The sequence below is a fragment of the Molossus molossus genome, unplaced genomic scaffold (genome assembly GCF_014108415.1).
Source record: "Molossus molossus isolate mMolMol1 unplaced genomic scaffold, mMolMol1.p scaffold_m16_p_13, whole genome shotgun sequence".
NCBI classification, from domain to species: Eukaryota; Metazoa; Chordata; class Mammalia; order Chiroptera; family Molossidae; genus Molossus; species Molossus molossus.
In genome coordinates this window covers 10,616,161-10,637,187 of record NW_023425348.1, presented here as the reverse complement: position 1 = coordinate 10,637,187, position 21,027 = coordinate 10,616,161, and the positions used below count along the sequence as shown (strand labels likewise).

At 65.7% G+C, this 21,027-nt stretch overlaps 1 protein-coding gene across 1 annotated transcript in view; it reads right to left on the bottom strand.

Annotated features, from left to right (window-relative positions):
* Window positions 1–1,647: 1,647 nt before the first annotated feature.
* Window positions 1,648–21,027, bottom strand: part of CEP164 (centrosomal protein 164) — a 78,131-nt gene continuing 58,751 nt past the window's right edge. Inside the window, exons 13-29 of the mRNA XM_036258217.1 lie at window positions 18,178–18,387; window positions 10,944–11,075; window positions 10,648–10,864; window positions 9,537–9,620; window positions 9,301–9,411; window positions 8,972–9,097; window positions 8,023–8,166; window positions 7,457–7,540; window positions 6,843–7,018; window positions 6,480–6,603; window positions 5,749–5,816; window positions 5,292–5,472; window positions 4,420–4,527; window positions 3,822–3,936; window positions 3,178–3,486; window positions 2,474–2,546; window positions 1,648–1,786 (exon numbers count right to left, since the gene is read on the bottom strand). Of these exons, the coding sequence (XP_036114110.1) occupies window positions 1,648–1,786; window positions 2,474–2,546; window positions 3,178–3,486; window positions 3,822–3,936; window positions 4,420–4,527; window positions 5,292–5,472; window positions 5,749–5,816; window positions 6,480–6,603; window positions 6,843–7,018; window positions 7,457–7,540; window positions 8,023–8,166; window positions 8,972–9,097; window positions 9,301–9,411; window positions 9,537–9,620; window positions 10,648–10,864; window positions 10,944–11,075; window positions 18,178–18,387 (2,401 nt within the window). The remainder of the gene's footprint in view (window positions 1,787–2,473; window positions 2,547–3,177; window positions 3,487–3,821; window positions 3,937–4,419; window positions 4,528–5,291; window positions 5,473–5,748; window positions 5,817–6,479; window positions 6,604–6,842; window positions 7,019–7,456; window positions 7,541–8,022; window positions 8,167–8,971; window positions 9,098–9,300; window positions 9,412–9,536; window positions 9,621–10,647; window positions 10,865–10,943; window positions 11,076–18,177; window positions 18,388–21,027) is intronic.

Genomic DNA, 21,027 nt, shown 5'->3' with positions numbered 1-21,027 from the left:
AGGCCTCTCGGGCTGGTTCTAGCCCTTCTGTGGCTGCAGACCCGACTGTGCTGCACGTAGGCTGTTGAGACCACTGAGTGGGGGGATACCCACCTCATGTGCCTGCTTAGGACTTCGGCGGGGGTCTGCACCCGGCAGGGCAAGGGGCGGGGGGGCGGGGGGAGCGGTGGCGGTCAGCACTTGCCAAGGCTGCGGCAGGGGACAGGATGCTCCAGGGCGCAGGGACGGGTGTGAGGGGCCTGCCCTGCAGGGAACTCGGCTCCTTTCTCCAGGACCCGAGGCACTCAAAGGTCCCTGAACCTTGATTTTCTCGGTCTGCCGTGGTCCCTGGGTCAGTGCCTACGGGGTGCTCTGTGAGGACCGGCTGCTCCCTCCTCTGCTCCTGAACAGACACACTCACTCGGCCACCTGCAGGGACGGGCCAGCAGAGATTTAATTCAGGTGCACACAACAGGGCTGTCACCAGAGGCGGGGACACAGGTGAGTCCGAGCACAGGATCGGCCAAGTCACAGAGGAGCTTTCTGTGTGGACTGAGGACCGAGTGAATGGGGTTGGGGTGGAGAGAGCCAGCTGGACCTGTCTCACTCTGTGACCAAGGTCGTGCTGGGACGGAGGAGAGCTGGTGTGTGTGCATGAGACAAGGGCTCTCAGACCAGAGAAACGGGGGCATTTTCTTCCAACACTGAGCCAGACGTCAGAGCACGCGCTGTGGCCCGGAGCCCGCTGCTGGGGCAGGGAGCCCTCGCCTCCTCGGAACGACTCTCCCGGCTCGGAGGCGGGCAGCCGGGCGGGCACAGGACAGACGGACGGAACAAGAGCCATGGACACACTCGGGGTGAGGAAAGCGAAGTGAGGACCAGAAGCTGGCCGGCGTTCCCTATGGCTTGTCTTCCTGAGTCGTGTGCGTGAGACCTGAGAAGCCAGCGGGGAGGGCTCTGGAGAGCACCCCGGAAAAGCAGAGGGGTGCTCCTGCGGACAGAGGAGAGGCAGGCAACAAGCCTCTGGCAGGGCCCGGGCCCAGTCCTGAGAGAGTTGGAAGGGGAAACGGGGCAGAGGAGGGGAGAAGTCGGAGCCCACGAGGCCGAGGTATCGAGACAGCCTGTCCCAGGGCACGGACCACACACAGCCCTGCAGGGACAAGGACCAACTGGGCCCCAAAGGGAGCCCCGTGGCCTGTGCCATCGTATCCCCTCACGCCTGCCCTTCCTGAGGGTGCCCGTGTCCCCGACGCCCACATGTCAGCTGCACGGTCGCTGCGCGGTCACTGCGGCCTCTCCACCCAGCCCCGCCCCCGCCGTCCCTGCGAGCTGAGTGGGGCCAGCGGCCTGGAGGGGGCAGGAGCATGTTCGTCAGAGGGAATGACGTGCAGGCCCCCCAGGCGCTCGGGCCGCGCGCAGGCTCAGCAGCGATGTACGGCCAGCCTGTTGCTCTCATCCAGGCCCAGCTGCAGGAGGCCAGGGGTGGCTCCGGGCTTGTGCAGTGAGAAGAGACGTCTGGCCACAAGGTGAAGGAAACTGGTCAGCTGAGCCCCAGGGAGGGACCATGTCAGGAAGGGTCAGAACCACACGGGATCCCCTCGGACCCGGGACACGCGTGCTGCAGCCAGGCCAGCCGGCAGCCACACGGGAAGGGGCCGGGCCTGAGCGCTAACTGAAAGGATATAACTTGGGGTCATTCTTGTACTGCTCCAGCCACCTCCAGTTGGCCTCGACCATGCCCTGCAAGCTGGCGCTGCCCCCCTCGGGCATGTGGGAGTGGGGGCGCTGCAGGAGGCGGAGCTGCTCTCTGGGAAGGAGGGACAGCGGGGAGGGGAGGAGGCAGGGGGAGGGGAGGGGACGTTGATACAGGGACCAAAGGCCATCGCCCCCACCTTCCCCCAGCACAGCAGCTTCTGGGGTCACAGCAATTCACAGCTCCTCCCCTGGCAGGGCCCCGCGAGCCCCCTCCCCGGGGAAGACCCGACCCCAAGGCGCCCACGTCCACGCTCTGGCCAGTCCATCGGCAGAAGCTCCCCCACTGCCAGCTCAAACCAGTACGGGGTGAGGGTCCTTACGGCTGGGGGCCTGTGGTGGGGTGCACTTGGCAAAGAGCAAGAAGAGTGAGAAATACGGGCTTGAATAACCGCCCGTCTGTGCTCCCCAACCCGGTGCCTCTGGCTCCAGATGTTGCCCAGCAGGATGGGGGCGGGAGGGGGGCCAGGAGCTGGACAGCAGAGACCAGGCCACACTCCAGGCCGCGGGCCGCGGGGCCGCATGCGGTCGGCCAGGGGTTGTGTTCACCCTGTGGGTGCCACAGGGCAGTCTCCTGCGGAGCTGGGCGCCCCGGGGGCTTTCCTCTGGTCGTGTGTGGAGCGCCTCGGGCCCGGGAGCGTTGTGGTCTGGGGCTGCCTGCCTCTCTGGGCTTCGGATGGTGAGCCCCCCCTCAGAGGCCCCGCCAGCCCGGGAGGTGCAGGGACACCGACCGGAGCCTCACCTGGCAGACACGTAGCCCAGCCTGCTCGCGCCGGGGCCGGGGCCGGGGCCGCCGCTGAGGACCGGAGCTCCAGCTGGAGAGGGAGGGAGCGCTCAGGATGGGCGTGGGCCCCGAGCCAGGCCTGTGCCCCCGCTGAAGGCAGGGCCCCCCACGCACACAGGGGCCCTCTCAGTGGCTGGAAGTGAGCGCAGGTGACAGACAGGATTGGCCCTATCCGTGTCATTTCCAAAACCTGACGGGCTTCTCAGTTTGGGATGAAGGTGGAGCTGTAGCTGCTCCCCTGCTGCTCCTGGGCTCTGCAGTCCCCCCAGGATGCTGGACCAGGGAGCCGCCTGCAGGGGCCAGGCGGTGCTGCTCCCACTGGGTGCCCTGACCCTAACCCTGACCCTGCCCCGCCAGTTCCCCGTCTGCGCCTGGGGACAAGGAGTCACTGTCCCAGAGGCTTCTAAGGCCTGAATGGGAACTTGACAGAAGCTGCCTGGCCTCTGGCCTCCAGGGTGCTGCGCGGAGGCAGTGATGGTGGGCACGATGCCCGCGGAGTCCCCAGGCCCATGCCCAGCTCACCCGCCCCGCAGCCTGCAGGGCACAGTCACCCATCAGAGAACCCAGGCCAGGGGCGGGGAGGAGGGCGGCGGATGAAGGGAGGACAGGAAGAGGGCCGAGGGAAGGCCAGCCCAATGAGCCCCGGGCCGGAGGAAACTCGCCTGGGAAATACTTGAGCCACTTCTCCCGCAGGAAGTCGTCCACCGTCTGAGCCGCCGGCGAGGAGGAGAGCCCGGGGCCCAGCCCCGGGGCCCAGGCCCAGCGGGAGGCCGAGGCCAGGGAGGGGTGGGAGGGACCGGGAGCCCTCTGGAAGGAGGGGGGCGGGCCCAGTGTGGGGGTGGAGGTGAGGGGCGGGGAGGGCAGGCCCCCGAGCACGCCCAGGACGCTGCTGAGCTGGCTGCTGACCTGATGCAGGGCGTGGCTCAGGTACTGGATCCTGCCCGGGAGGGCGGGGCTCGCAGCCGGGCTGACTGGGAGGGAGGAGCAGGTGCGGAGCAGGACTCAGGCCCCTCCTGCTCCTCCAGACCACAGCCCCTGGGGCCCTGGGCCTTGACTGGGGGCGCGGAGGGCAGGGCCCCTGCGTCCCAGCAGGCACAGGACGCTGCCTCAGAGCCCAGGCCCTGGGGAGGAGCGGGCCTCTGCTGTGCGGCCCGCAGGCGGGACACTGCTCCCAGGGGTGGCGAGCAGGACTCACTGGCAGGGACTCTGCCCCTTCAGAGGGCTGTGGCTGTGGGCTGCCAGAGCCAGGCTCCTCCCTCCGTGGAACGGGCCCTCCCCCCGCCTGCGTCCCTGTGGTCACACTCACAGTGAGGCAGGGGGAAGGACTCGGAACTCCCACTGAGAGTGTCCTCTGTGTCGCTGAGGTCGAAGGTCACCACTTTCTTGGCGGGAGCTTCTCTCATGATGTCCCCATCAGAAGCCTCGAGGGCAGAAGCAGCAGTTAGTGTTCCCTCCCTCACCTCCGCCCGTGGGCCCGGAGCTCCTCGCGTGGGCCCGTCGGGACTCAAGTTCTGGGAGAGGCACCCCCAGGCTGCACCACCTGACCCAGGGGTAGGGCCACCAGGACCCTCTCCCTGCAGCCTCTGCACCTGCTCCCGCCCGCCAGGCCGCAGGCACCCCGGGAAAGTCTGCAGGGCCAGAAGTCTCGCAGGTGTCCACTCCCTGGGAACACCTGTCCCCGGTGGCAGGCAGGGGAGGGACAGGGCCGGAGCTTCCCTCCAGCAGGGCTCCGGGCCTCCCAGAACCCTCAGCACAGAGAAGCAGAGCTGAAGCCGCCGCCGCCGCCTCCCCCGGCCGGGGTCCCTGAGCCCCGAGGCCCCGCGCCCTCAGCCGGGGCCCGAAGAGCCCCCGCCTCCTGGGCACAGAGGGCAGCAGGGCCACCTGGGCTGTGCCACGGGCCGCACCTCGTCCTGGAGGGAGGCCTCCAGCTGGCCCAGCTTCTCCTCCTTCTCCTGCAGCAAGTCCCGGCCCTTCTCCACGGCCGACTTCATCTCGTCCAGGCGCCGGGTCTCCTGCCCAGGGAGGGGAACGTGGCAGCCCCACGCAGCGTCTGCCATGCAGGCGGGGCTCCGTGGAGCTGACTTAGCTCTCGGTCTAGATCCCCCGAGAGAGGCGGTTTCCACGGGTCGTGAGAACGACAGGGACGGCGCGTCCGTGCGCAGCGCCGCGCCCACACCTCGTGAACACGCAGTGTGACTGCTGACCAGTGGTCGTCCTCACTGCGTCCCCGCCCCTCGTCAGGGGCACCCACGTCACGGCCGGTGGGCACGCACACCCCGGGAGGCCTCCGCTCTGCCAACCTCTTGCCCCTGCTGCCCCGCCAGGCGCAGGGGCGACAGTGCCCGCTCTCCCGGCTGAGCGCCACCAGATTCCCAGGGACTGAGTCAGACCTGCCAGGACCCTCAGCTGACAGTGACCACGAAGGCCCTGGCTTTTCATTTCAAATTAGGAACTCAAAGCACCACAGAGAAGTAACTCAGTCTGACGCCGACTCTACACTCGAAAGATTCCGTCGTGAGCGAAGCCGCCGTGTGATGCGAGAACCAGCAAGGACTGGACGTGAAATTCCGAAAACCCCCCTTGCACCGGTCACCTAGACACGGGCAACACTACCGCCGTGCACGCCTGCGGTTGCTGTGAGGACCTGGGACGTACTCGAGAGCACTCGCGTACTGTGCCTGCCTTGCACCCTCCAGGAGACAGACAGCCCCGTCCCGTCCTGTTAGCCCAGGGTGGTCCCCAGGATGGCCCGCTGAGGGCCAGCCCGACCCCTGACCTCCTCCAGGTCCTTTCGCACGTCTTCCAGGGCCTCCGGGGCCCCGGCCAGCTCGCGACACCAGCGCTGCTGGGCGACCTTCAGCACCGTCCGGCGCCTGCGCATGGAGCGTGTCTGCCGCACCAGGAACGCCTTGGCACTGCGGAGCGCTGCCCCCTCCGCGGAGAGGTAGTGCCGGAAGCTGGGGAGGTTTGCAGAGGGCCCACTAAGGTCCGAGCCCCTGCTCTGGGCCCAGCGCGGGGCGTGCTGCACTCAGTGCCCAGCCCGACACTGAAAGGCCCCGGACACACTCAGCCCGGGGTCAGCGGACACCAGCATGCTGTGCCAGCGCCGATCCCTGCCCCCCCAAGCCCCACTGGGGACTGCTGTCACCTCACTTCAGCTCGCCCAGCGCTGTGGCACAGCCCCTCACCCTCCCGGCACCTCTACCCAGAAGGAGGCGGCCGGCAGAGCTCACCTGTGCAGGGACGAGTCAGCCTCCGCCTTGCTCTCGGGGAGAGGACAGGGCCCCTCTGCGGTCTGGGTCTGAGGACACATGGGGGGGAGACCCACTGCTGCAGCACAGCAGACAGACTGCAGGCCCACGGCCCTACTCCCCCCACCCCCCCAGGCCTAGACACAGGCTCTGCCACACTGGGCACCCCCACTCCAGAGCACCTGACTGGAAACGGAGGCTGGAGCGGCAAGAACAGGAGCTGAAGGCCCTGCACGGAGCAGAGCCCGCACCGCCTGGTGCCCTCCCCCTCCGGGGCCACCCTCCCAGGGGCCAGCCCGGCCACCCCCCCTCCTAGGCAGAGGAGCTGAAGGCCCTGCACCTGCCTGGTGCCCTCCCCCTCCGGGGCCACCCTCCCAGGGGCCACCCGGCCATCCTGCCCCCTCCTAGGCAGAGGAGCTGAAGGCCCTGAACCCGCCTGGTGCCCTCCCCCTCCGGGGCCCACCCTCCCAGGGGCCAGCCCGGCCATCCTGCCCCCTCCTAGGCAGCGGAGCTGAAGGCCCTGCACGGAGCAGAGCCGGCTCCCGCCTGGTGCCCTCCCCCTCCGGGGCCACCCTCCCAGGGGCCAGCCCGGCCATCCTGCCCCCTCCTAGGCAGAGGAGCTGAAGGCCCTGCACCCGCCTGGTGCCCTCCCCCTCCGGGGCCACCCTCCCAGGGGCCAGCCCGGCCACCCCCTCCTAGGCAGCGGAGCTCACGGGCACAGGCGATGTCCTCAGGTCCTCGATGTGCAGGTCAGGCTGGAAGCAGGAGGCACCGCCCTCCTCAGCCGCCTGCTCCTTCAAGGTGGCTCTCGTCCTCTGAGCCTCGGCCTCCAGGTCACTGTGGGCAGGAGGCCGGGGAGGGAGACGGTCATGTGACGAGGCAGGCCAGGCGCACACTGCCAGGACCCCGGGGCGGCCTCGAGCCCCCACCTTGGATAGACAGCAAGTCCGTCTCCACCCCTTCGTCCCATCCAAGTCCCTGAGGCAGCCTCCGGACAGAGCCACGAAGGGGCCGAGGAGCCAGGGCCCGAGGGCGGAGGGCGCGAGGCAGAGGGTTCTGGCGCAGGCGGCACCCACCGGACGTGTTTCTGCATTCTCTCCATCTGCGCCCGCAGCAGGTCCACCTGGGACTCCAGCTCCGCCTTGCGGGCCTGGAGCTCCCCGAGAACTCTCCGGAGCTGCCGGTTTGACTCCAGCAGGCGGCTGTGCTCCTCCTTTGCCTCCTCCAAGTGCCGCTGGGTCGCTGTGACTTCCTGGACGGAAGACAAGACAGCGCCTGGAGGAAGCGTGGGGGGAGGGGGGGGCAGGGAGCAGGGAGCCTGAGCACAGGGACCCTGGGCCAGAGGGGGTGCTCCGGCCCCCAGCACAGCTCCCTGAGCTGGCTCCCACACAGGGGTCCCGCGTGGAGTGACCCCAAGCCCAGGAGAGATCGAGTGAACAGGAGGCGGGTGTGGGGGTAGAGGAACGGACAGCCAGAGGGAGGCCCCGAGAGGCGGGCAGCCCCCCTCCGGCACCGCCGCCTCCTCAGGACAAGGACTGCTGCTCCCCGGGCAGTGCCCCCAGGAGGGGGTGGAACGGCCCTCGGCCATCTCCAGGCCCTGGTCCAAGGGGCAGGAAGGCCTGTCCCCTGGGGGAGCCGTGGCTGCAGGGTCAAGGGCACCGGGATGCCGGCCCCCACCCCCGCCCCTCACTTGAACGTCCAGCTGAGCCAATCTGGCCTTGACGTCTCTGACTCGGGTTTCCAGCTCCACCTCCAAATCCTGCAGCTTCCTCTCCTGCGGAGCGAAGGTAGAGACCAGTGGGAAGAGTGCGAGGCGTCAGCTGGGCGGGTGTCCCCACCACCACAGCACACCCCAGAATGGGCTGGTGCCCCCTCCCACTAGCCCGCGGCCGCCTGCAAAGCACCACACCTGGCGGCTCAGTCCCCGGGGACGGGGGGGGGGGGGGGGGGGGGGGGGGCAGAGGAGCCAACCTAGGGGGACCGACCTCCTCTTCTAATCTGGGGATGTCCCCTGGCCCAGAGAACAAAGGAGCAGCCGGGTCCCCGCTTGGAATCAGCAGGGAGACCCCACTGCAGAAGCGGCCGGCGCCACCCTGCTGCCCTGCAGCCCACGCGCCCCACCTGCGCCCGGCGCCGTCCTGCTGCCCTGCCGCCCACACGCCCCACCTGCGCCCGGCGCCGTCCTGCTGCCCTGCCGCCCACACGCCCCACCTGCGCCCGGCGCCGTCCTGCTGCCCTGCCGCCCACACGCCCCACCTGCGCCCGGTGCCGAAGCCCCAGGGCCTCCAGCTGCCGGCCCTGCTCCCGCCTCATGGCCTCCAGCTCTCGCTCGTGAGCCCCGCGCAGCCGCTCCAGCTCTCCGGTCAGGTGCTCCAGCAGCCCGGCGCGCTGCTTCCTCTCCTGCGCAGAGGGGCTGCCATGGAGCCTCAGTGCCCACCCGCGCCCAGAGTGAGACCCGGGACCCACCGCTCGCTCCCCGGAGCCAGCTCTCAGAGGAGAGACAGGACGGCATGGTCCGAGGGGAGAGCAAACCCCTGCGGGCCTCCCTGCTCGGCCCCTGGGCTGCGCGCCTCCTGAAGGAAGGAGCCGCTGGTCAGTTCACGACTCAGCAGGGAGGCGGCCACACGCGTGGCCCTGGGGAGGGCTGCAGAGTGGACGCGGGAGCAGCTGCAGCTGAGTCAGCCGCCCCACTGTTCGCCCAGCAGACAGCGGAGCTTTCCCCCAGGGCCAGGGCGGCGGACGGGCTCTTGCAGGGACTGGGCGTCCAGGAGCCCTGTCGGCCATGCGGCACGGTGCTCGGAGGTTAGGCCTGGAAGCCCTGGGCTCGGGCTCGGCTCGCACCCTAGCTCCTCGCCTGTTGGGCACAGGACCTGAGAGCTGCTTCCACCCCCGAGTCTCAACCTCACTTTCCAACGGGGATGATGACAACGCGCACGTCCTGCTGCGAGGGCGGAGTCACCGCTCAGAGCGCAGGGCGGTGCCTGGCACAAGTTCATGGCAGCATTACCAGGAGAGGAGAGAGCAGCTGCCCCAGGGACGGCATCGCTGCTCACCCAACGCTTCGGACGGACAATGACTTCCCTGTCGCAAGGGCCAGGGAACAAAGCCCCCCGCTAACCAGGGCCGTGGTTTCCCCCTTCCCCGGCCCTGGCCGGCTGGAAGGGCCCAGGCCGGCACGAGTGTGCCTGCAGGGCTCTGGCCTCACCTCGGCTTCATAGAGCTCCCTGGCCTCGGCCACCACGCGCCGGTGCTCCTCCCTCATCGCGTCCATCCTCCGCCCGTGCTCCCTCTCCACCTCCTGCCGCTTCTCTGTCAGGAGGCCGGTGAGCTGCTGGGCAGGCAGACGACACGGGATGAAGCGCTCGCAGGTCCCAGGCCCACGCACACGACGCACACATCACAGGTACGGGACGGGTGTGCACAGGGCCACGCCTCGGCACCCTCCCGCGTGCAGGTGGCCTCAGGGGACTGGGGAAGAGGGCTGGACCATCGGAGCACCCGACAGCCGCAGCTCGTGCGCAGGGCAGCCCCCACCTCCTGCTTGAACTGCAGCGCCTGGCAAGCGCCCAGCTGTGCCCTCCACTCCTGCGGCGGGGTCTCCTGCTTCTGCCCGGCGTCCTCCAGCTTCTGGAGGCTGCGGACCACCTGAGGAGGGCCCGCAGCGGGGACTCAGAGCACTGCGGGGTGGCCGGAGGACTCACGTCCCAGGGCCTGTGGGGAGAGGGGCTGGGGTCTTCTGAGCCCCCCGCAGGCCAGGCCGCAGCACCTACCTCTGTGCTCTGGGCCCCCAGGGAGGGCGAGAGCGACTCCAGCTCCACCCCGCGCTCCCGCTCCCGCTCCAGCGCTGCCGCGGCCTGGGGGCGACACAGGGCCGGGAGGGGTGTGGGCAGCGGCTGGCCAGGCCCTGCCCTAGATGAAGGAGCAGCCAGGAAAACCATGCCCAGGCCCCCGATGAGGGGCCAAGGGCGGTGAACGGGAACATGAGGGCCAGAGTGGGGCCACCGGGCCATCCCCTGCCCCTGGGCGGCCCCCCTGCCAGCACTCAGCACAGCGCCCGCCCCGCCTCAGCCCTCCCGTCGGGGGACAGGAGGAGGCACAGCGGAGAAACTCCAAGGGTGCAGCTTCCCCTCGGGAGGGAGGGGAGAAAAGGACGTGACAGGCGGGACGTGTCCCTCAGGGACAAGGCACATTCGTCTCGGGACCTCTGGTCTGGTCTGCGTCCTCTCAGTCATGAAATCTTCCCAAATCCACAGGCATCTCCCCTCAAATGCCTTCACGGCCACTGACAACACCCACCTACCAGAGGCCCAGCCGGGCGCCTCTGGACCCCTGGTGTCCCCCCACCCCGCCCCCCGCTGCCATGGGAGCCAGGCCCAGCGCCTGCCGAGACAGGCTGGGTCCACATGGAACAACGGCCCACGGCCTCTGCACCCATCTGTGCAGACCCCCACTCTGCCTGGTTCCCCACCCGCACCCCCGGCTGGCTCCCCTCCCCCCCTGCACCCCCAGGCTAGCTCCCCTCTGCACCCGCACCCCCAGGCTGGCTCCCCTCCCCACCCGTACCCCCAGGCTGGCTCCCCTCCCCCCCTGCACCCCCAGGCTGGCTCCCCTCCCCACCCGCACCCCCAGGCTGGCTCCCCTCCCCACCCGCACCCCCAGGCTGGCTCCCTTCCCCCCTGCACCCCCAGGCTGGCTCCCTCTGCACCTGCACCCCCCAGGCTGGCTCCCCTCCCCCCTGCACCCCCAGGCTGGCTCCCTCTGCACCCGCACCCCCAGGCTGGCTCCCCTCCCCCCTGCACCCCCAGGCTGGCTCCTTCTGCACCCAGTCCCTCCCCAGGCAGCAGGGACGCGGCAGAGGACGGCCTCGACTCCCTCGCTCACCTCCTCCCTCTCCCGGTCCAGCTGCTCCCTCAGCTGCTGCAGGGCCCTCTCCTTCTGGGCGCTCAGGGCCGCCCGCTGGCTCCGCTCCAGCGCCTCCATCTCTCCTCGGAGCTGCTCCAGCGCGAGCTGGCTTCGCTGTTCCAGGCTGGCCCTCTCGGCCTCCTGCAGGGCCTCCAGCTCCTCTCTCAGCCTCTGCAGGGAGGCCCTGTGCTCGGCCCTGGGCACAGAGAGGGGAGGGGACAGGCCTGTGCACCCCGCCGCACCGTGGGGCTGGGCCGCTCGCAGCGGGCACTCACCTGATGCGCTCCTCCTCTGCCTCTGTGCTGGATCGGACTTGGGCCCGGAGCCGGGCCAGCCTCCGGCTCTCCTCCTCTCTCATCCGAGTGCCCTCCTCCTCCGTGGCTCTCTGTAGCTGCTCCTTCAGGAGGCTGGGAGGGAAAGGCCAGGCAAGTCGTTGGAGGGTCGCAGGTCTTCCTGTCACAGTCACAACCACTGGCTCTCGGCCTCAGAAGCCTGCAGCTGCCTGTGAGGCTTCTAAAACCCAGAAGGTGAGCCCAACAGCCTCTGGTCCTGCTGCCTCCCTGTGGCGCCTCAGGGTCGAGGGCCATGAACTCCGCCTGCCCTTCGCCCAGGAGGCAGACTGCAGGCTGCCTCATCGCAGGCTCACCTTGCGTGGCGATCGCACAAGGACACAGTCCGCCCCCGCCCGACTGGTCCCACCGCTCCCTCTCCGCCAGATTCTGTTCTGCCCGCACAGGTGAGCCCCACCCGGTCCCTCCGCACGCGGCCTCCTGGCCCCTGGGTGTGCCTAGGACCCCTTTTCTGCCTGGCGAACCACTCAGCATCCAGTACATGCTCTGTCCTCAGAGAGGTCTGTCTGCCTCCCCCCAAGTCACCACGCTGCCCTCACGTTACACGGGAACCTTCCTGTGCCGGCCACTCTGTGCCGTGCACCGCGCTGCATCAGAATTCACCCTTGTGAGTCTGTTTTCCGTCCAAGTCCAGGAGCTTCTCCAGAGAGAGAATCTTGTCTTAAAATGGGCCACGATCCCAAGCACCAGGCACAGTGATCGGCATGACGTAGGTGCTCAACCGCTTCTGCTGAATTTGAGCAGTATCGCCTACCCCAACAACAGGGTGGCCCACGAGTCACTTTACCATTCACAAATCTAACAACTTTTTTAACACTGATTTCTTCCTTTTTGAAATGTTATTATTTTTTAGAGAGGACGGGAGAGAGAGAAACATGGATATGAGAGAGAAACATCCATCGGCTGCCTCCTGCACGCCCCCTACTGGGGATCAAGCCTGCAACCCAGGCATGTGCCCTGACCGGGATCGAACCGGGACCTCTCAGTCCCTGGGACGACAGTCCATCCATGAGCCACACGGGCCAGGCAGCACTCATTTCTTTTTAATTTTTGTTTTAGATTTTGAAAATCTGTTGCCTAGAAATTCATTGTGGAAAAATTCACAATGGAGCAACGCGTAATGATCATTGTATTTTATTTCAAAAATCAGTGCTGCGCCCTGGCCGGTTTGGCTCAGCGGTTAGAGCGTCCGCCTGCGGTCCTGAGAGGCCCGGGTTCGGTTCCCGCTAAGGGCATGTACCTCGGTTGCAGTTTGTCCCCGGCCCTGGTTGGTCGTGCGGGTGGCAGCCACTCGATGTGTCCCTTTCACATCGATGTTTCCCTCTCTCTCTCTTCCTCTCTCTCCCTCCCACTCTGTCTGTACAAAAAATGGAAAAATGTCCTCGGATGAGGATTAAAAAGAAAAAAAAAAAAATCAGTGCTGCATTGTTCTCCCCCAGAGAGCACACGCTATTGCCATGTCAGGAATCCACAAAACCACGGTGTGCCACGGGGTCAGCGTACCCAGTGCCAGGGTCTGCCCGAGGTGTGCCGCACGCTGCGCAACCTCCCTCAGGACGGTGGCAGGAAAACACGGGGCCTGCGCAGGGGAAGCGGGAGCCCGCTCCAGGGTTCTGGAAGGTCCTCCCAGGCTTGGAGTCACACGGGCTGATCTGCAGTGTGTGCAGTCCAGGTCACACATGCACCAGGCCAGGTGCCACTGCGCACAAATCAGAGCCCAGGACTGTCCAGCAGCCTAAGGACAACATTCGGGAAGAAACACAAGCGCTGGACCCAGACACGTTAGGAGCCATAATGAAAAACGCTGTGGAAAGAGCCCACACTTGCGAAGGAAAAATGGAGCCCAATTTATGGGACATCATTTTTTCAGACGTCATTTTAAAAATTCCCATTTCACCCTGGCCGGTTTGGCTCAGCAGTTACAGCATCAGCCTGCGGTCCAGAGAGGCCCGGGTTCGGTTCCCACTATGGGCACGTGCCTCGGTTGCAGTTTGTGGGCGGCCCCCGTTGGGGTTGTGTGGGTGGCAACCAGTCGATGTGTCTCTCTCACACTGATGTTTCTCTCTTTCTTCCTCCCACTCCCTCCCACTCTCCCTCCCACTCTATCTGAAGATGAATGCAAAAATGTCCTCGGGTGAGGATAAAAAATATATATATATTTTGCCCTAGCCGGTTTGGCTCAGTGGTTAGAGTGTTGGCCGGCACATTGAAAGGTCATGGGTTCAATTCTAGTCAAGGGCACGTACCTGGGCTATAGGTTCGATCCTCGTCCCTGGTCAAGGTCGTGCAGGAGGCAACCCGTAGATGTGAAGGAGACACATCGATGTTTCTCTCTCTCCCGGCCCCCACCCTTCCCTTCTACTCTAAAAATCAGTGGAAAATATCCTCGGGTGAAAATGAACAAAAAAATGAAAATCCCCATTTTCTGTACTTTGTATTATAAACAAATAAATAGAAAAAAATTAAACAAAAAAACATATTCAATTTTTAAATGGTAAAGCGACTTATGGGCCACCCTGGACAAGTTTTGATTGTGTATGAGAGACTCTGCTTCACAGACCAGCAACGGTCACCGCTGCGTCCCAAGCAGACATCCCCGAGTACACAGACCACACCCTCCCCACAGCCCCCGCCAGGACTGTGGGCTGCACACGGATTCCTGAGAAGCTTCTGCAATGAACTCCAAGGTGAAAACTTTAAGATGCCTTTCTATTTCAAGTTATCAGCACCACTGGTTGCTTTCTTCCATTATGATGGAAAACTTGAGCTAAGTGAAAATCCCTCCCCTGGGTTCCCCAGAAACCCCCTCGGTCCTTGGCTTGGCCAAGCTGGGTGCACAGCGCCACGTGATGTTAGAGCTGGAAGGGTCACTAGAGGTTAAGTCCTTCAATTCACAGCTAACGAAACGAAGGGTCAGCCTGCCTGCCTGCCTGCTCATTCAAGATGATCTGCGTTATGAAATAGTCACGGGATGTGAAGCACAGCATAGAGAATACAGTCAATAACACTACCCAGCAGGTGTGGCTCAGGGGCTGAGCGTCGACCCTGCACCAAGAGGTCGCCGGCTCGATTCCCAGTCAGGGCACATGCCCAGGTTGGGGGCCGATCCCCAGTGGGGGGCCTGCAGGAGGCGGCCAGTCCATGGTCCATGTTCTCTCTCATCGATGTTTCTGTCTCTCTCTCCCTCTCCCTTCCTCTCTGTATAATCAAGAAAGGAAAAAGAAAAAAAAAGTTTAAAAATAATAACATCCTAACAACTGTGGACGGCGCCCACGGGTGCTGGAAAGATCAGTGCGTGGTTGTCCAGCAGTGCGCTGTGCACCTGGACCAATACAGCCTAGTATTGAGTGTAAACTGTTTTTTTATTTAAAAAAGATTAATAAAAATTTGCTGTAAGGCTTCCAGAAATTTCGACCAGGTGGAAGTTTCCCGGCAGAGAGAGGCCCCGCCCCTCAGGAAGGCTCGTGTGTGAACAGAAACAGGTGCTCAGGATGGACTAGTTCAGAGCCCGGTGAGGCACCGCCCAGCCAAGACCTCGACACTGACTCCACTGGAAACCGAGAACAAGACCCCCGTGTGTGGCCCTGAGTCGGACACTTTGGCGTACTAGTCTTCACCGCAACCCGGGGGTCTCCCGGACACCCCTCCCTGGAAAGCACAGTCAGTCCGGGAGAGCCGGGGGGGGAGCGCTGCAGGGCCCCCTGGCACTGCCCTCTGGCGAGCTGAGCCCACTGTGTGGAAGAGGAGGATGCCGTGGGCAGATCCGCTCTGTGGGGTGCTCCGTGGGGGGTCCAGGAGGGTGGCGTAGGGATGGACCCTGGGTCAGGGGGTCCGGTAGGGTGGCGTAGGGATGGACCCTGGGTCAGGGGGTCCAGGAGGGTGGCGTAGGGATGAACCCTGGGTCAGGGGGTCCGGTAGGGTGGCGTAGGGATGGACCCTGGGTCAGGGGGTCCAGGAGGGTGGCGTAGGGATGGACCCTGGGTCAGGGGGTCCAGGAGGGTGGCGTAGGGATGGACCCTGGGTCAGGGGGTCCAGGAGGGTGGCGTAGGGATGGACCCTGGGTCAGGGGGTCCGGTAGGGTGGCGTAGGGATGGACCCTGGGTCAGGGGGTCCAGGAGGGTGGTGTAGGGATGGACCCTGGGTCAGTGGGTCCAGGAGGGTGGTGTAGGGATGGACCCTGGGTCAGGGGGTCCAGGAGGGTGGTGTAGGGATGGACCCTGGGTCAGGGGGTCCGGTAGGGTGGCGTAGGGATGGACCCTGGGTCAGGGGGTCCAGGAGGGTGGCGTAGGGATGGACCCTGGGTCAGAGGGTCCAGGAGGGTGGCGTAGGGATGGACCCTGGGTCAGGGGGTCCAGGAGGGTGGTGTAGGGATGGACCCTGGGTCGGTGGGTCCCGTAGGGTGCCGTAGGGATGGACCCTGGGTCAGGGGGTCCAGTGCTGGCTAATGAGAGAGACGGTCCCCAGCGTCCGGATACTGAGGGGCTGGTTTCTGTTTGCTTCTCTAAGTAAAACACAAATGTTTCACAGGCTCTTTGTTGCCTGTGACATAACAAAACAAGTCTCCACCACTTTGGATGTCAGTCCAAGAGGGTAAAATTTAGCTAAATTGCCAAATAAGTGAGTCATACGAACACCTTCCTGTGGCACTTTCCCATCGGGCCTGAGACAGACTGCTGACTACCTTCCCGCTATCCCCCTCCTGTTCCCTGAGAGCCCTGCCGCCATTCCATGGGGGGGGGGCAGCTGCAGGACCTCACTTCCCAGCCTCCTGGGCAGCAGGGGCAACGAGAGTTCAGTGGGGAAGCACCGGGTCGTTTCCGGGAAACTCCCTTAACGGGACAGGCGCTCGAAGGTGCCCCCTTCCCCTGGCCCGTCCCTCCTGCCTGCAGCAGACACAACGGCTGCAGCTGCAGCAGCGACAGTGCTGAGAAGAGCCCGAGAGCGAACAGCTCTGAGGAGGGGACATGGCAGTCAGGGCCTGGGGCCGGGCCGGTGCCGGCACTGCCGCTCACAGGAGCCCTCTCCTCGTCTGCACAGACACGACACGGGCCAGCGGGGCTCCCCCGTCCTGTCCGTCGAGGGCCCCACCCAGCCGAGACAGAAACGTCTGGGCCCGGCCCCGCGGGGCGCTGCGCCCAGGAAACAGGGCACGCGGTCGTGAGGAGACGCCTCGGCCCGAGCCACGCCAGCTCTGCTGCTGCCCAGCCCCACACCCGGGCGGCGGACCGGACCTTCGGGCCTCGATTCCCCACCTGCACCACAGAGTCTACAAAATGGGCCGACAACACCTCCCAAGAGCGGCCCAGCCCCACCCGGGCGGCGGACCGGACCTTCGGGCCTCGATTTCCCCACCTGCACCACAGAGTCTACAAAATGGGCCGACAACACCTCCCAAGAGCGGCCCAGCCCCACCCGGGCGGCGGACCGGACCTTCGGGCCTCGATTTCCCCACCTGCACCGCAGAGTCTACAAAATGGGCCGACAACACCTCCCAAGAGCGGCCCAGCCCCACCCGGGCGGCGGACCGGACCTTCGGGCCTCCATTCCCCACCTGCACCACAGAGTCTACAAGATGGGCCGACAACACCTCCCAGGAGCGGCCCAGCCCCACACCCGGGCGGACCGGACCTTCGGGCCTCGATTCCCCACCTGCACCACAGAGTCTGCAAGATGGGCTGACAACACCTCCCGAGAGCGGCCCAGCCCCACACCCGGGCGGACCGGACCTTCGGGCCTCGATTTCCCCACCCGCACCACAGAGTCTACAAAATGGGCCGACAACACCTCCCAAGAGCGGCCCAGCCCCACACCCAGACGGCGGACCGGACCTTCGGGCCTCGATTTCCCCACCTGTACCACAGAGTCTACAAAATGGGCCGACAACACCTCCCAAGAGCGGCCCAGCCCCACACCCGGGCGGCGGACCGGACCTTCGGGCCTCGATTTCCCCACCTGCACCACAGAGTCTACAAGATGGGCTGACAACACCTCCCGAGAGCGGCCCAGCCCCACACCCGGGCGGACCGGACCTTCGGGCCTCGATTTCCCCACCTGCACCACAGAGTCTACAAGATGGGCTGACAACACCTCCCAAGAGCGGCCCAGCCCCACACCCGGGCGGCGGACCGGACCTTCGGGCCTCGATTCCCCACCTGCACCACAGAGTCTACAAGATGGGCTGACAACACCTCCCAAGAGCGGCCCAGCCCCACACCCGGGCGGCGGACCGGACCTTCGGGCCTCGATTTCCCCATCTGCACCACAGAGTCTGCAAAATGGGCTGACAACACCTCCCAAGAGCGGCCCAGCCCCACACCCGGGCGGCGGACCGGACCTTCGGGCCTCGATTTCCCCACCTGCACCACAGAGTCTACAAAATGGGCCGACAACACCTCCCAAGAGCGGCCCAGCCCCACACCCGGGCGGACCGGACCTTCGGGCCTCGATTTCCCCACCTGCACCACAGAGTCTACAAAATGGGCCGACAACACCTCCCAGGAGCGGCCCAGCCCCACCCGGGCGGCGGACCGGACCTTCGGGCCTCGATTTCCCCACCTGCACCACAGAGTCTACAAAATGGGCCGACAACACCTCCCAGGAGCGGCCCAGCCCCACCCGGGCGGCGGACCGGACCTTCGGGCCTCGATCTCCCCGCCTGCACCACAGAGTCTACAAAATGGGCCGACAACTCCTCCCAAGAGCGGCCCAGCCCCACACCCGGGCGGCGGACCGGACCTTCGGGCCTCGATTCCCCACCTGCACCACAGAGTCTACAAGATGGGCCGACAACACCTCCCAGGAGCGGCCCAGCCCCACACCCGGGCGGACCGGACCTTCGGGCCTCGATCTCCCCACCTGCACCGCAGAGTCTACAAAATGGGCTGACAACACCTCCCAAGAGCGGCTCAGAAGACTGAACAAATCCACACACATGAAGCACGCGGATCCGTCGATCTCTCGAACAATGTTAGCTCCTCCCATTGTGATCCCGCCTCCCAGCTCCCTACCGAAAAGAGGGGTCAGGAGCCTAGGCGAGGGAGCCCATTTCTCCACACAGGCCACAAGGAGAGTCTTGGGGACACGGCCCCAGGGGACCCCAGGGCGGGAGGACTGTGTCCCTGGGAGGCCCATGCAGCATGTCTGGGGGGAGGGGCAGGACCTCAGAGACTGGTCCTTCTGCTGGTGAAGCTGCAGGACCTCGGCCTCCTCCTCCTGCCGCAGCTTCTCCCGCAGCTGCTGCATCTCCTCGCTCTTCAGCTCCAGGAGCTGCCTCTTGTCGTGCTCCAGTTCCCGGGCCACGGCCTCTTCCGCGGCCTCCCGGGCGGCCTCTGACAGCTGCTTTGGGGGGGCCACACCCTCTGGAGATGGCCTGGCAAGAGTGGGAAACAGCATTTCACAAGTTTAAGAGCCACCCACCCACCTTCTGGCGTCAATGTCCCCGCAGGGCCCCCCAGCAGCACCTGCTGTACCAGACGAGAGCCTGAGGACCGCAGCCCACGGCCAGGCCTGGCTGACTGCCGAGGCCCAAGGCCCAAGGCCCGAGGCCCGAGGCCCGAGGCCGAGAGCTGGCAGCAGCAGCAGGGAGAAAGGGAAGCTGTCCCTCGGGGCCTTCCCCAGTGAGGCCCAAGGCCCTGTCTGTCTCCGCCAGGGCTCTGCCGGCTACCTGAGGTCAGACCAGCAGCTGGCCAGTCCCCAGAGGCTGCTCTTGGCCTCTTACACTGAACAGAGGCCAGTGTGCATGAGCCAGGGAACAGCGTCACTCGGAGCCTCAGACCTGCAGCAGGCCAGGAGGTCCGGAGGGAGCCCCGCACCACACCGTGGGGAGCCAGGCAGGATGCCCCCGAGCCAGGGGAAGGGCTTGAGCACAGCAGGCGGCTTCTGTGATGACAGGTGAAAGGAATTCAGAGCTAACTGGATGTATAAGGCGGTGTCAGATAAGGACTAAGGGTGTCAATTACAAAGACCTTTGCTTGTACTCTGGTTCTTGAAAGAAACACCCAAAGAGAAACCCCAAGAACATCTAGAACAAGGGAAGAGCAGGCGGAATCAAGTGCTCAGCCTCCCAGGCGGGGCTCCTGACAGCCAGCACTCTGCACCCCAAGCCCTCAGCCGTCCTCCAACGCTCCGGCCTCTCGATGCACCTCCTCCCGGCGCCCAGGCTGCGGCGGCCTGGCTGGGGGCCCAGTCAGGAGCACTGGAGCAAAAGTGGGCCAGCGGGGAGGCGGTGCCCCGCTGGGCCCAGAGCCCTCGCCCTCCAGCTCCCCAGCCGGCAGATGGAAGCGCGGGTCAGATTAGAACGGCAGGCGAACACAAGGCCTTTGGAGTAATTCTATTTCGGCCCCTTGAGACCAGACAGAAGGAGACACAAGAGGCCAGTGCGGGCTCTGAAATACCATTACAGTCCTTCCTCCCCCACTCCTCCACTCCCCCCGCCCCGCCCCCCAGCTTCCTCCCAGCCCCACCCCCTGCTGCTCTCCCCTGCTCTCCGCCTCATCAACCCTCCAACTCATTTCCAGCCTGGGCTGCAAACCCCTCCTCTGCCCTGAGAGGGCTCCTTCGGGAGCATCTCCCCCCCCCCCCCCCCCCCCCACCCCCCACCCCCCGTGGGCTGTGCAGCTGTGTGGGTCCCGAGGGACAGATGCTGCGAAAGACGAGGCCTCGGAAGCGTGGCGGCTCGTGCCAGGCTACACGCACCGCTGAGCTGGCCGCACGCCTGGCAAGCAGGCAAACTGGCCTACTTCTCGGCGCGCCTGTCTCCATGCCCTGGTTTTGAAGCTCGGACATCTTGCACCCCACTCAGATCCGAGGCGATCCGCAGAAAGGCCGAGGGCGGGAGGCCAAGACCCCAGGGGAAGCAGGTCTGGCCATCGGTAAGAGGCCAAACAGGCTCTGCGGGACCACAGCCGGTTCAGGTGGAGACCGGAAGGACAGCACGGGGCGGGCGGTCAGGGAGGGGCATGGCACCCATTCTGAAGCGGCCGCACACCACTGACCCTGGGATTGCGATCGGGCACTGTGGGTCCCTCACGTTCAGGCCAGGGGTTCAGTCCACGTGTCCCGTGTCTTGACCACACCGGGGAGACGTGGCACGGTACAGGGACGGCTCTCCCTGCTCCCAGACCAGGCCTCGGCCACAAGGCGCCGGGGCGGTGCCCGCTGGCCCGCCCACCCCTGTCCTGCCCTTGGCACCCCGCTCCCCGTTCAGCCTGACATCTAGGAACAGTGACGGGCTCTGAATCGTGGTTTCTTCTTTTCTATGTTTTATGAAGTGTTTACATTCTTAAAAACCTTGCTCGTCAAAGAGACTGCTGATTCTTACAGAGAGCAAAGGGAACCGTCTGTCCCGTGCAGACCAGCCGACCCCGAGCCCGTGCCCGCCGTCTCCTCACCTAGATCTCGGCAGGCCAGTGTTTCCCTGCCTGAAATTACCCAGGGCCAGGCAAAGGCAACTAGAGACCCCTAGGACCCCAAATCCACAGAATCATCCACGCCACCCAGTCCTACACTTAGGGTACTTACCCTGCCTCATCCAGTCCTTCCCACGAAGGCCCAGTAAAGGTCTGGACCTTGCTCCCCGTCCTGGCCGCCCGCCTCCTGCCCAGCCTGCCCCCCCCCCCCCCCCGGCGGCTCTGGGCCACATGAGCCCTCTCCCCTCTGCGAGCGCTAGCCTCTCACGCTGCCCGTCACCTCCGTCCCCTGACCCCAGGTACACAGGAGACAGCTACGCCCCACAACCCAGGAACAGGTCCATCCTTTCCTCCTGGAGCCGTGAAGGTTCAGGACCAGGAAGCTTCGGGAAGGAACGTAGGACGTTCCCTAAGGGTGCTGGGTGAACTGGTGAGGGAAGGTGTCCCTGAGACCCAGCTCAGGCAGCGCCACTGGGACGGGAGACACGCAGGTGCCCAGCTCCTCCGCCCAGAGGGTCCTCCCGAGCCACACCCCTCCTGGCGTCCACAGCCACCGGGGAGGCCGGGAGCCCTGTCAGCCCTCGGGCCCTCGGCTGTCCCGC